Raw genomic sequence first — 15615 nt, 5'->3', positions numbered from 1 at the left:
AAATGGCAAACAGCAAGAGAACAGTTACGTCACTTATTTTTTAAATGATTGTTAGGAAAGATGGCAATAGGTAAAATAAACTTATGGTATTTTATCATATTAGCATTTTATTTATTATATTAAAACAGTGGAATAAAAAATAGTAATACACTATGATTACACCTATGTATGGACGAAAAAATTGAGGAAAAGTACCAAATTAGTCATATGTCACATAACGACGTTTCAGTCAACGACAGACCTCACATACGAGAGTGGCGCCATGAGATTAGTACCACAAAGCCTAGGTGTGTAGTTCGCTATATCACCCAGGTTTGTGTAAGTGCACTCTATGATGTTCACACAATGACAAAACTGCCTAACAATGCATTTCTCAGACTGTGTCCCCAGCGTTAAGCGACAGAGGAATGTACTAGTAATATATTTTTACTTTGCTTAATTTTGTTATGTTAATATTAAAAATAGTATTTTAAAATAGCGTGTGAGATTCATCCCCTTGAGTAGGTAATAATCTCTAAAAGGTGGGATGTGTGTACCACAGGGCTGGTACTCAGTGCTTCACAGACAGTTGTGGAGTTGAACTGCCTGAGATGCCTGGGGAAGAGGCTTCCCCTCATCGACGAGTGGTTGTGTTTCTCTGTTGGCTGCAGGGTCTCTCACCAGGTGGTCAGCACAAAGCGTGTGGGCTTTGCTCTTTATGTGAGTGCCGTGCCTCTCTCTGGGGATGGGGCTTCTCATGGAGCCAGAGCCTATCCTTGACCATATCATTCTCCCACACACAATACGAGCAGCCAGTCATAGCAGACAGGTTCTTTAAAAGTGTGGGATGACATTTCTGACTAAAGGGAGCGCATTTACTTGGATGAGTAACCTACGTTCACTGCCACACGTCTCCCACTGTTCCTTCATTTGTTCATTCATTCACTCTGGTATTTGTTGAGGGGCTGCTACAAGCCAGCACCATGCTAAGTGTGGGGGATACGGGGCTGAACAAGTCAGGCACACCTCATGGAGCTTACAGTCTGCTGTGACTCAGGCATTAAAGAGAGAATCACAATACCGTGGATTGTGGGAACAGCAGCAGGGGCAAGCTAATTGGTTAGTTGGAGACGATCATTCATTATTTGGTAATTGACCTAGGAGTGTGCAGTAAAGTAAGTGAGCAGGAGATCGCTAGAGCTAAGTCCAGAGAGGCAGGCTAAGCTGGGTCAGGCAGTGCCTGCTGGGCCACAGCAAGACTTTGAGACTCCAAGTGCCATGGAGGCCACTGGAGGAATTTAAGCAGGGAAATGATATGACCTGATTTATGTTTTTATGTCTTTAATTGACATGAGACCTGGAAAACAGTGGCTCCAACTAGAGAGAGCACTGAAGGGAAGCCAAGCCAGCTGTGTGGCAGGCCTGGAAAATAGCCGGCTCAGACTGGAACAGGGGACAGAGGACTCCAAGAAGCGGGTCTCCGGAGGAGGATGGAGATGCGGAGAGTTTTTTTTAAAAGCCTGATAGGTTGGAGCATTAAAAAAAAAAAAGTCTCTGATAAGGGGAATAATTTGCAGAAATAGAAAAAGCCGTGTTTAATTTCATATGGAATCTCAAGCGACCCTGAGCCAAAACAACCTTGAAAAAGAAGAACAAAACTGGAGGTCTCACGCTTCCTGATTTCAAAACTTACTATAAAGTTACAGAAATCAAAACAGTGTGGTACTGGCATAAAGACAGACACAGAGACCAAAGGACTAGAACAGAGAGCCCAGAAACAAATCCTCACATACAGAGTTCAATGACTTTTGACAAGAGTGCCAAGACCATTCAATGGGGAAAGGACAGTCTTTTCAACAAATTGTGCTAGGAAAACTGGATATCCACATGCAAAAGAATGAAGGTGGACACTTACCTAATACCATATACAAAAATCAACTCAAAATGCATCAAGGACCCAAATGTAAGACCTAAAACAGTAAAACTCTTAGAAGACAACATAAGACAAAAACTTCACAACTTTGGACTTGGCAATGATTTCTTGAACATGACACCAAAGACACAGGCAACAAAAGAAAAAGTAGACAAATTAGACTTCATGAAAATTTTAAAATTTTGTGCATCAAAAGACACTAACAACAGAGTAAAAAGGCAACCCACAGAATGGGAGAAAATATTTGCAAATCATATATCTGATAAAGGATTAGTATCCAGAATATATATAGAACTCTTAAGACTCAACAACAAAAAAACAAACATCCCAATTCAAAAATGCGCAAAGGACTTGAATAGACTTTTTTTCTTTTTGAGGAAGATTAGCCCTGAGCTAACATCTGCTGCCAATCCTCCTCTTGCTGAGGAAGACTGGCCCTGAGCTAACATCCGTGCCCATCTTCCTTGACTTTATATGTGGGACGCCTACCACAGCATGGCTTGCCAAGTGGTGCCGTGTCCACACCCGGGATCTGAACCGGCAAACCCTGGGCCACCGAAGCAAAACATGTGAACTTAACCACTGCACCACTGGGCCAGCCACTTAAATAGACATTTCTTCAAAGAAGATACACGATGGCCAATTAAGCTTATCATTAATCATTAGGGAAATGCAAATCAAAACTACAGTGAGATACTACCTTACACCCATTAGGATAGCTACTATCAAAAAAAAAGAAAGCAACAAGGGTTGGTGTGGATATGGAGAAACTGGAACCCTTCTGCACTGTTGATGGGAATGTAAAATGGTACAGCTACTGTGGGAAACATATGGCAGTTCCTTGCAAAATTAAAAATAGAATTACAATATGATCCAGCAATTACACTTCTGGGTATATACCAAAAAGAACTGAAGGAAGGTCTTGAAGAAATATTTGAACACCCGTGTTCACAACAGCATTATTCACAATAGCTAAAAGGTGAAAGTAACTCGTGTCCATCAACAGATAAATGGATAAGCAAAATGTAGTAAATACATACAATGGAATATTATTCAGCCTTAAAAAGTTAGGAAATTGCAGACAAATTTGGTGGAAATAGTGGGGGAAAATTTCACATATAAAACTGAATAACATATAATTTATCACTGTTTTAAATGAATAAAGTGTAAAGTTTCCTGGGAAGCAGGTTATTTTCCTGGTTAAAAAATGTTTTTTCAGAAAATATTTGATATTTAATCAAGTTTTATTTGTTAAAAGCCAAATATATTGATAAATAAAATTTGTATTACTTAAAAAAAAAAGGAAATTCTAACATGCTACAACATGGATAAACCTAAGGACATTATGCTATGTGAAATAAGCCAGTCACAAAAAAGACAAATACTGTACCATTCCATTTGCATGAGGTACTCAGAGCAGCCAAAATCATGGTGGCAGAACTATAACGGTGGTTGCCAGGAGCCGGGGTAAAGAAGAATGGGAGTTATTGTTTAATGGGTTTAGATTTTCAGTTTTACAAGATGAAACAAGTTATGGGGATGGATGGCAGCAATGGTTGCACAACAATGTGAAGTATTTAATACCACTAAACTGTACCTTTAAAAAAGTTTAAGATGGTAGATTTTATGTTAGGTATATTTTACCACAGTAACAGAATGTGGTAACAGACTAAAAAAAAAAACGGCCACACATTCAGTTGCATGGCCCCTGAATATCACGTATATGTAAGTGTGAGTAAGAGGTGAAGGGCAATGGGTGCCTCTTTTTACTTCAAGTAGGTGAGACTTCAGTGCTCATTTATTGAGCACATACTCTGTTCTCAGAACTGTGTCAAGCTCTAGGGACACAGAGGCAAATACGAGGTAAGTTAACCCTAGTCTAGCAAGGAAGACAGGGATGGAAACAGATGATTAAATATAGAGGGAGAGGTGTACTGTGAGAAGTAGGCATCAGACTTTCAGAAAAACTCTCCTAACCAAGACCTGGAGGCAGGAGTAGAGGTCAGCGCAAAGGCTTGGGAATGGGGCCAAGAGAACATCTCCCCACCCGTTTCCCCTGTCCTCTGGAGGGGGAGCAAGTAGTTTCATGTGTGCACTTCACAGTGTGAACGTTGTGGGTGTGAGGCAGGGATCAGCCATGCTCTGTCAGTAAACTTCCCTTATTCTTTATTCTCTGAGTGTATGTTTCCCTCTCCTAAAATACAGTTGTAAAAACAACGATGTCATGGAGGTAGGTGGAACTTTTGGTACCATTCTTGGGGATTTACAAAAGCACTTGAAACTGGAATCTACCCCCATAAACAAGCAGTAAAATATTTAAAGAATGAACAGTCATCTGTGAAAAAATATTTAAGATCACTTCAGCCTTTTTAAAAAAAAAAAAAAGAATAGCAAGTAAATACAGCATTTAAATACCTAAGAATACTCTTTTGTTTTACTTTCAAAAATATTTAGCTGTGATAATTTCGTTTTTGTGTGTGTGCTGGGGGAAGATTAGCCCTGAGCTAACATCTGTTGCCAATGTTTCTCTTTTTTTCTCTTTTTTTTTTTTTGCTTTAGGAAGATTAACTCTGAGCTAACACCTGTGCCAATGTTCCTCCACTTTATATGTGGGTCACCACCACAGCATGGCTAACAAGTGGTATAGGTCCGCGCCTGGGATCCAAACCCGCGAACTGGGGCGGCCGAAGCAGAGCATGCTGAACTTAACCACTACGCCACAGGCCAGCCTCCCGTGATAATTTCTGTTAAAAAAGAACGTCTTTGGGGCTGGCCCCATGGCATAGAGGTTAAGTTCGCACGCTCCGCTTCCGTGGCCCGAGTTCACAGGTTTGAATCTCAAGTGTGGACCCACACCACTCGACAAGCCATGCTATGCCAGTGATGCACATACAAAATAGAGGAAGATTGGCGCAGATGTTAGCTCAGGGCTAATCTTCCTCAAGCAAAAAAAAGAAAGTCTTCAACTGGTGTCTAATTCACTAATGCAATCCAGTGTGACCTGGTCAATGCTAATGTAACAGCCATATTTGAAAGTGAGCTTTCAGGCTGTAATAATAGCTCCCAAAGATAATGACGAATGTCATGGATTTGTGCATTGGAGTTTAAAAATGCCCTGTGCTGCGCTGAGCCTCCTGACACATACAAATAGTGCAAAGAGTTAAAGACAGGAACATTAGGGCCAACTGGGGAAAAGCTTTCCTCTTCTTGTGAAGAACAAACATCTACAGAGGTGTGGAAATCTCCTACTTGACCCTTGTCTAATCTTCAGCCTAAAATGCACAAAGTAAGATAGAGCTAATCCCAGAAAGCAGGTTTAAACAAGCAAGCCAAAGTCTGCTGTGTCTTTGAGAAGTCTGACTTTCTTACTTTCTCACACACATACCATTTGGAAAACAAGAAGCCTACAACTCTGAGGTAGGCTCTGAAGCCGTTGGAGGTTGTAAGACTCACAGCAGCCATTTGAACACTGGGGTCCAAAATATCTGGACTCCCGCCGCCTGACTTTTCTGGGTTCTGCAATCTTCAAGGATTTTCATAATATACAGGAGTTTTTAAATTCCTGGCAACAATATCTTACTGAATGAGCTGAACGCATCCTCGTTTATTTAGTTAGAAACTTTTAATAGTTCGATATTTTTAAAAATTACAATGATATTTGAGGAAGCTAACCAACAGATCCTCTTATTTATTTAATTTTTTTTTTTTTTTGCTGAGGAAGACTGGCCCTGAGCTGACATCTGTGCCCATCTTCCTCCATTTTATATGTGGGATGCCTGCCACAGCATGGCTTGATAAGTGGTGAGTAGGTCAGCACCTGGGATCCAAATCAGCGAACCCCGGGCTGCTAAAGCGGAGTGTGTGAACTTAATCCCTGCACCATGGGGCCTGCCTCAGACGCTCTTATTTAAAGCTCTTTTTTGCTAAAGCTATAAATTTCTTGACTAGGTAAAGAAAGAAAAACGTCAGCTAATTCCTACTCAGGGTGAGCTTTTCGTTAATACTAAAATTTAGATGCTACTTATGCTGTAACAAAGTATGTACAAAAATGGATATTCTGATTGCATTTAAGAGATAGGAAACGAGAATTATAAAAGTTAATTGTAAAACTATCCATTACTTATATACCTAGAGGTACTCTGGATATTGTATATATTTAAATACACACTCACTCGGCCCTGTGTATCCACGGGCTCCTGCATCTGCAGATTCAACCAACTGCGGGTCCAAAGGCCGTGATGGTTGCCACCGTCCTGAACAACTACAGATACTTTTTTCTTGTCATTGTTCTCTAAACAATACTGTGTAACAACTACTTACATAGCATTTTCATTTTATTAAGTATAATAAGTAATATAAAGATGATTTAAAGTATATGGGAAGACGTATGTAGGTTATATGCAAATACTATGCCATTTTATATAAGCTACTTGAGCGTCTGTGTATTTTGGTATCTGCTAAGGTCCTGGAACCAGTCCTCTGGGGCAGATACCAAGGGATGAGTGTAACCAATATACAGCCTTGACTGGCTGCTGTAATCTATAGATGCTTTCACCAGAAAAACCATAAATTAACAGGCATCCACCGTACATACTTATACTATGTTTTGCAAATACCAAATCCTTTTGAATTCAGGATGAACTTTTCCTACTGTAGGTGTATTTATGTATGCATGTATTGTATGTGTTTTTAGGCCTTGCAATAATGAGCCTCTGAGACACCAACCTCTGGACTCTGCATTCACTATATGAGTCCAATCTGTGATTCAACGCTCTTGTTCATGTTAAATAATTTATTTAAACAAACACCTGATATACTAGAGCATTTTAAAAAAAATGCCTGTAACAAAGGTGAATAATGAAAAAAAAAAGCAATTAGAAAGCGCAGAAAAAACAAGAATGGAGACGTAATCATAGCATGCTACTTAGATTTGATGTAAACCATCTTCATGTGCTGTGACAGCATAAACAGCGATTACCGATTTCAGAACAGTGATATATATGCTCAATGGGTTAGGGAAAAGTATGTACATCTATCGAGAGAGAGACTAATAAAGGAAGTGGGATTCAACCCTGGGGAATCTGAGCGAAGGGTATACGTGAATTCTTTACACTCTTGAGATTTCTGTAACTTTAAAATTATCTCTATTTTTCTTTTACTTAATTTTTTTGAGGAAGACTGGCCCTAAGCTAACCTCCCATGCCCATCTTCCTCTACTTTATATGTGGGACGCCTGCCACAGCATGGCGTGCCAGGTGGTGCCATGTCCGCACCCGGTATTCAAACCGGCGAACCCCGGGCCGCAGAGAAGAGGAACGCGCACACTTAACCGCTGCGCCACCGGGCCGGGCGCCTGAAATTATTTCTAAATAAAGGGTTATGACTAATGACATAATTACATAGGGAAGTAGAGGTGGTGATATAAAAGAGCTAAATCTCTATTACAGAAATAAGTTAATAGATAATGTTTAAAACTCCTCTATCAAGAAGCAGCAGGTATAATCACATTATTTTATGAAATGGTGGTAACTACCAGAAGGAAAAGCTAAGGAGTTTCTGCATAATGATGTTGAGAAAAGCTGGAATTTTTTTACTTCCCTTAAAAGATAGGTCCTACGCCTCTCTTAGTAAATTTTTAGGAAGATAAAACAAGAAAAAAGGATTTTGATAATTATTTTAAAGATAGATGCCACGTGCTGCTAGGAATGAACTGGAGAGGGGAATTGTCAATGACTTCACCTTGCCTTTTGCCATTAGGCAAGACAATACAAAATGGCCCTATTGCTGTGTTTTTAGGGACCAGTTTCCAAGAGAGAGTATTAAAAACTTAAAACAACGGCCTAGGCACTGTATAAAATAGTGTGTGGAGTCAGCATGAAGGGTCTGTGTGACAAACCATTTTCTTCTCCATTTATTTAAGGAAAAAAGGCAGCCTCCCGTACTGATCCAGGGCAGCGTATAGAGAAAAGTCATCGAGCAAAGCTGGATGCACAGCAGCTCAAGCTCTGGTAAGGCCCCAGAATGACAAGATTCCAAACTGGTCAAAGGTTTGGAGCAGAGGGACAGCCCTGGGTGGACAGGGGGGCAATGAGCAAGTTCAAACAGGCCCAAGACTTCCCCAGGCGGAGTAGAGAGGCCCCGCCCACCGCAGGTCGGGGAGGGGCGGGGCAGAGGGTTGGGACAGGCACTAGGAAGCTGGTCTAGACCAAAAGCCTTGAGAATCAGGAAGGCTGGGTCAAAATGAGGATCTAAAGGGCGTACAGGGACAGGTCAGGCCTCACATCCAAGTGAGGAACGTGGGGTCTCCTGGAGTGGGAGGACATCTACCTTGTCTCAAACAGGTTCTACAGTCCTCTGTGCATGTCCTCATCTGGAAGACACTTGTGTCTGATCATGCCAAAGACTGGGATTTTTTCCTCTACGGTGGCCCGGCCACTTCCCTGGAGCTCTAGAAATCACATCCAGGGTCATCATCTTATTTTGACAAGATACCATCAGCATTAACCAAGATAAATTACACAGCACTGTTTAACCATGATGCCACAAAGAAGGTACGTGTAGGAAAAGATGAAAGAGAAACGACACACGGGAGAGCATCATGTCAGGCAAACTCAGTTGGGGCTGATCCCAGCTTTAAAGAACAGAGTATTCTCTTTTCAAACAGGTCCACCGGGTTCCTTTAAATAAACTCCCCATGGGGCATTTGAATATAATTATGAAATATGTGCTGACTCATACCTTTTCCAGGAAGATCAACCTAACTTAACCATGGGCCTCTAAACTTCACGGAACATCGGGGTAAATTTAACTAAGGAAGTGAAGGACCTACATAATGAAAATTACAAGGCCTTTCTGAGAGAATTGGATGACGACATAAGGAGATGGAAAGACATTCCATGTACATGGATTGGAAGAATAAACATAGTTAAAATGTCTGTTCTACCTAAAGCAATCTACAGATTCAACGCTATCCCAATCAGAATCCCAATGACATTCTTTACGGAATTAGAACAAAGAATCCTAAAATTTATATGGGGCAACAAAAGACCCCGAATTGCTAAAACAATCCTGAGAAAAAAGAACAAAACGGGAGACATCACAATCCCTGACTTCAAAACTTACTACAAAGCTACAGTAATCAAAACAGCATGGTACTGGTACAAAAACAGGTGCACAGATCAATGGCACAGAATTGAAAGGGCAGAAATAAAACCACACATCTATGGACAGCTTATCTTCGACAAAGGAGCTAAGTGCATACAATGGAGAAAAGAAAGTCTTTTCAACAAATGGTGCTGGGAAAACTGGAAAGCAATATGCAAAAGAATGAAAATTGACCATTCTTTTTCACCATTCACCAAAATAAACTCAAAATGGATCAAAGACCTAAAGGTGAGACCTGAAACCATAAGCCTTCTAGAAGAAAACGTAGACAGTACACTCTTTGACATCAGTATTAAAAGGACCTTTTCAGACACCAAGTCTTCTCAGAGAAGGGAAACAATAGAAAGAATAAACAAACGGGACTTCATCAGACTAAAGAGCTTCTTCAAGGCAAATGAAAACAGAATTGAAACAAAAAAACAACCCACTAACTGGGAAAAAATATTTGCAAGTCATATATCTGACAAAGGCTTAATATCCATAATATATAAAGAACTCTCACAACTCAACAACAAAAAATCAAACACCGCGATCAAAAAATGGGCTGGAGACATGAACAGACATTTCTCCAAAGAAGATATATGGATGGCAAATAGGCACATGAAAAGATGTTCATCATCGCTGATCATCAGGGAAATGCAAATCAAAACTACACTAAGATATCACCTTACCCATTAGAATGACAAAAATATATAAATCTAATAGTAACAAATGTTGGAGAGGTTGTGGAGAGAATGGAACCCTCATACACTGCTGGTGGGAATGCAAACTAGTGCAGCCACTATGGAAAACAGTATGGAGATTCCTCAAAAAATTAAAAATAGAACTACCATATGACCCAGCTATCCCACTACTGGGTATCTATCCAAAGAGCCTGAAGTCAGCAATTCCAAAAGTCCTATGCACCCCAATGTTTATTGCAGCATTATTTACAATAGCCAAGACGTGGAAGCAACCTAAGTGCCCATCAACAGATGAATGGATAAAGAAGTTGTGGTATATATATACAATGGAATACCACTCAGCTGCAAAACAGAACAAAATCATCCCATTTGCAACAACATGGATGGACCTTGAGGGAATTATGTTAAGTGAAATAAGCCAGTTAGAGAAGGTTAATCTCTGTATGACTCCACTCATATGAGGAATTTAAAAATGTGGACAAAGAGAATAGATTAATGGCTACCAGGGGAAAGGTGGGGTGGGGGGTGGGCACAAAGGGTGAAATGGTGCACCTACAACACGAATGACAAACATTAATGTACAACTGAAATCACACAAGATTGTAACCTATCATTAACTCAATAAAAAAAAAAAAAACTTCACGGAACATTCCTCTCTTGGGCCTGTCTTTGATGGCTCTGTCCTGGTTGTATGGTACATTCTGCCTCTCTTTCTGTGTCCCTTCTCTCCTCTGGCCTAAACACAGGCATTCACCAAGAGTGATTCTTAACTCTTCATTCTTTCTCCTTGAATGACTGTCGCCTACTTCCCTTAATTGTCACCTCTCTGCTGATGATAATAATAGCTGACAATCACAAGTGCTTACTATGTGCCTGGCACTATATTAAACTCTGGTTTAATCCCCACAAAATCCTATGGAGTTGATACTGTTATTACTCCCATTTGTATACATGGAAAAACTGAGGCTTGAGAGGTTGAAATAACTTGCCCAAGATCACCTAGCTAGACAGGGGCAGACTGGGATTCAAACTGAGCCAGTCCACCTCAGAGCCTCTGTGGTCACTCCTGTACTTCGTGCTGTTCCGTACACTCTTGCCTGGACACCTTTTCACGATGGCCATGTCCACCAGGCCGTCAAACCCGGCATGTTGACCACCAGACACCAGGAAGTACTCAATGACATGTTTGCACTGGTTGTTAAAACATTTAAATACTTCCAAACTCTGCCACCTGGCACCCTGTCCCCTCTCCAAGACATTCCTCTCCCGAGACCCGCCCCCCCACCCCCCACCCCGGGAAGCCAGCAACCCTGGCGTGGTACTGGGGGCCGAAGGCTTTGGGGGAGCTGCAGGATGCTGCTGGCTTTGGTCCTCGCCGGTGCTACTGCTGTGGTTAAATATTGTTAATATCGCTTCTGCCTCCTCCTCCTCCTTCTTTCCCCACAAACCAGTTCCTCCTCCTGACTTCCTCATTTCGGGGGCCTGCACCTTATTCTCCAGTTCGCCTTACATGGAGCCTCCTCCCAGCCCTCCTTTCCTCTCCCATTCTGCTCACCTTCAACCGGCGGCCTTGTCCTGTGGCTCTGACCTCTTCTACCCTCCTCCCGCCAGTCTCCTCTTCTCCCCCTCCCTATGGTCTCCACCCTGGAACGGACCCCTTCCACTCCTGGGCCCGATTCCTTGGCCCCTGCTGGACTCTCCCCACCCCCTGCCCCTTCCCCTTCCCCTTCCACATTCTTGAGGCCAAGCATCAAGGCCCTTGATGTGTGTCCAGGCAAGAGTATATGGAACAGCATGAAGTACAGAAGGGTCATCAGTGACCGCAGAGACTCTGAGGTGGACTGGCTGGCTTTGAATCGCGGTCTGCCCCTTTCTAGAGAGGTGATCTCAGGCAAGCTATTTCAACCTCTCAAAGCTTGTCCTCTCCGCTTCGCTTCCTCATGAGGAATCTAACCAAGATGGTGGTCTTACCCTTGCAAAGGCCACCTCCACTAGAGCTCCTTACAAGGAGAAAGTACGTTATAAATATTTATTAAATTCAGTCACCGGATTCCCACTTGTGTTTCCCAAGGTTTCTACCTTATCCGATCACAATCTTCTCATCCTTGAAACCTGAAAGTTACTGCCATCCCCCCACTGCTCCCAACAGCCTTGCCCCCGCTACCCCCTGAGAGTGTGAAAGCCTTGCATTGCAGGCAGCCCCTGATGTCCCCAACAGTTTCTCCCAAGTCCTGACTGACTGTCTCATCTGCCTGATTCCTGAGCATCCATATGCAAGGCACTATGGCAGATGCTGGGGGCTCAGCCAATGACGACACCAGTGCCTACCCTCCAGGAGCTCACAGCTGGAGCTAAAGGAGAAAGATATACCCACATGAAGGTGCAATGGTGACCTGCCGTGACCTCTGGCAGTGCCAAAGGGACTATGCAGACCACTCCGCTGGGACGATCGCTAAGCACCAGCCTCCTTGAAGGCACCCACTGAGCATTTAGTTCCTGCAGATTGCTGCTCAACCAGTGAACAGCTCTAGGACCTTGGGAATGTTGCTTCACCTCTCTGCCACTCAGTTTCCTCATCTGAAAATGTGATAGTAAGTAACCTACCCCACAGGGTAGTTCTGAGGCTTAGATGAGCTGTGTGTGTAACGCATTTAGAATAGTGTATGCCACACACTCTCTGCACAGTAATGTTAGCTATTATTGTTTTTATTATTTGACATAAAGTGTCACGGGAAATTAGAGATGGAAGACAACCTTTTGACAAATGAAAATGGCAAGCAATAGGATATATTGGAGAATATGAGGAAGCCATTTGGTATAAACCTAATTCAGCCTGACCTTATCTTTCCAAAAGGGCCTGACCGTGGCTGTTGAGCATGCATTGTATATCTGCTTTAGATATTCCCTATGGCAAGAACAAAGGCCCTTGAGATAAAGGTGCAACTTCCCTCCCCCTCCCAACGTTGGGATCTCCTTAAGTATTAAGCATCTTTCCTTAGGCTAGGAATTGATTGCTGCGCTCACCTGTGACCACCCAGCTCGAGATGATAGACTTGCCTCCTGCTATGCCCTCTGAGAGAGCAGACCCACTACCTGCTGTGTCCATCAAGTGCTGTGCCGACAGGGCAATCTTGTGACTATTGTGGGAGGGACATTTCAATCATATGTGAAACGTCCTGTATGGGGGTATATAACCACTCTGTATACCTCACTTCTTTGGTGCCCTTTCTTCCTTCGGGAAGAGAGGCCCTGGGCCATGATCTTCAGATTACAGCTCAGAATAAACTCACCCAAATTTTCATTTATAGATTGGTTATGGATTATTTTCCTCGACACTTTGCAAACTACCTCTCAGGATCTCAGATACCTTCTCAAAGTATAAGCCCAGAAAGTTCTCTCCCCCAGAGTTTCACCCAACTTCTAAGTCTCAACCCAGGCCTCATTTCTGCCCCCTCCCCCAGGCTCTCCTGCAAGTATGCATCCGGAGCAGCTTCACTGGGGCCTGGGAGCCCTGGGGGCTGGAGGCTGCAGCTCTCATCGGGTCACACGCCCTGCGGGCCTTACAGATCCACTTTACTCATCCAACAACTATTTGCTGAGTACCCAGTGTGCGTCAGCCCGTGCAAGCGGCAGTGGCACTGAAAGCCAGCACAGTACCTGTCCACAACGTGCTCACGTGTTTGTAGGCCCCCAAATTCGAAACTATAAAGTAACAAATGCTATGAAGGAACTGAATGTGTGCCAGGTAAGCAGGTGACAGGGCCTATTGGGCTCAATCAGGAAAGGCTTCCTTGAAGGGTCACATTTAGGCCAAGATCTGAAAACCGGGTGTCACACTTTGAGGGAGGGAGAGTTAGATCTCTCTGCCCTGCTTTTTCCCACAATGCCAGTCATGGGTCCCAAAAGTCCTATAATCCACCTGACAAATTCCCAGGCCTCCTCACAGGGCCACTTGTGAGGTCATTCACCCTCTCTGTGATGCTCCACAGCCCCGCACCCTAGAGTTGGGCAGTGCCCCAGAAGAACCTCAGAAACTCTAGAAGGGTCTACACTGTGTCCCTAAGGCCACCGAGCCAGGTTTCTCCACCCAGCAGCCCACCATGGGAGACAGGCACCTGCCAGGCAGCTGTGAAGCTAAATGGAGGCAAGCAGGGTCCCAAGTAAGAAGCTGGGGCCGCTTGGCAGCTGTAGGTCAGCTTTGAGGTGTGTTGACTTCTTGTTCCTGCCTTAAAGAGATGAGGGTGGTTCCTCCTCCGAAGGAGGGGATACAGACTCCTCAGGGACACCTGGGGAGTGAGAGGACAGTGGGAAGAGGACCAGACAGAGGAAGAGGGGCAGGCAGATCCGCTGCCTCCTGGTTGGGCACGTCCCACATGGCCGTGATGCCCCCACCAGCTGGGAGGGTCTCACACAGGCATCGCCTCCTTCTGGGCTGAGCCAAGGCCTGGGGAGGGGGGCTCTGGAAACACTGCTGCCGGGTAGGGCGAAGCTTCTGCAAGAGAACCCCTCTAGGGTCTGCAAGGGAAGTCTGGCGCTAACCGGGCTCGGACAGACTGCGCAATTCCGCGGACCTGGAAAAGACGGTGCCCTCCGGGCGCCTGCCGCCGTCATCCCAGCGGAGCTCACCCCAAGTCCCCCTAAATGCGCTCCCGGCACAGCCTCCGCGGCCACCGGCGACTCGCCCGGACGGGTCGCTGCTCCCTCTGGGTCTCGGCTTGCTCATCTGTGCGGTGAGAGCTGGATGTCCCGACTCTCCGGGGCCCCGGCTACAGACGTCCGCGGGAGGACGCGCGCTGGTGGGGGCGCGGGCGCCAGGGGGCCCGGGACCCGAGGACGCGCGGCAGCTGGGGGCCGGCGGAGAGGGCCCGGCGGCGCTCCGTGCGCTCGGGCTGTGCCCCCGGGGGGGCGGACACGGGCCCCCAGCTCCGCACGCGGTCCTGGGTGGTCCCCCGCCGGGCGTCCCCAGCCGGCGATCTGCCGCCCGCCCCGCCGACTTACCCAGAAGTTCGCTTTGAACAGTGAGCCCGTCATGGTCGCGCGGAGCAGCGCCTGGAGCAGAGCCGGGCAGTGGGTCACAGCCGGACAGTCACGGCCCGCGGTCCTGCAGCCGCCACCTCGGAGTCCCACAGCCGGCCGGAGGCCCGCCCCGGGTCCTAAACCACGCCCGATTCCGGCCGCCCGACTCCGCGCTCCTCGCTCCCTCCCCGCGGGGATCTGAGACGCGACCTGCCGCCTTCGCATCTCGAGCCTGGACCCAGGCCAATTTCAAGCCTCGCGGCGTCAGGCTCAACTAGTGAGCCCTAAATTCACCCCTCCTCCAGGAAGCCTTTAAGGATTGGAAGGAACTTGCCCTGTGGTCTGCCCGAATTAGGCTCCGTTACTGCCGACAAGCTCCCTCTTCCCCCGACTGAATTCCTCGCAGAGAAATCCACGCTCAGCGGAGTGTGGAAGGAGCCCCCGTCTGATCAAAAGGTGGTTGCGTAGACTGGGTGTCAGCTCCGTAAAGCCTGGGGATCGATAATGCCAGCGATCACGTGAAGTGTAGATGCTTCAGCGAGTCGTGTGCACGACTCCAGGTGCGCGCGCTGCACGTTAGCCCTTGGGGCACGTTTCAGTCTAAAAGTCGTGGAAAAGTCAGTGATACTGTTTCCCCTTGAACACTAGGTCCATTAGTGGGGTCCTCACAGGGCGTCCAGGAGCTCAGCCCCTTCCTCATTCTCAGGACCTAAGACCCTTCCCCAGCAATCCCACCCCAGCAGTGGGAGCCCCGAGCTTCCTTCCTCTCTCCCCCCTCTTCCATCCTCAAAAACGTAACTCCAGGGCGAGGCAGACCCATCTCTGCTTTGTGGTAATATG

General features: G+C 45.4%; 1 protein-coding gene across 1 annotated transcript in view; it reads right to left on the bottom strand.

The window, feature by feature from the left end:
* PSTPIP2 (proline-serine-threonine phosphatase interacting protein 2) overlaps positions 1 to 15243 on the bottom strand; it is a 72042-nt gene extending 56799 nt beyond the window's left edge. The window contains exon 1 of the mRNA XM_014828965.3: positions 14758 to 15243. Coding sequence (XP_014684451.2) covers positions 14758 to 15000 — 243 coding nt within the window. The 5' untranslated portion in view covers positions 15001 to 15243. The remainder of the gene's footprint in view (positions 1 to 14757) is intronic.
* Positions 15244 to 15615: the final 372 nt, after the last annotated feature.

This window comes from Equus asinus, chromosome 7, assembly GCF_041296235.1.
Source record: "Equus asinus isolate D_3611 breed Donkey chromosome 7, EquAss-T2T_v2, whole genome shotgun sequence".
In the NCBI taxonomy this organism is placed as follows: domain Eukaryota; kingdom Metazoa; phylum Chordata; class Mammalia; order Perissodactyla; family Equidae; genus Equus; species Equus asinus.
Note: the sequence above shows the minus strand (reverse complement) of the source record. Positions and strands in the feature narration are given on the sequence as shown.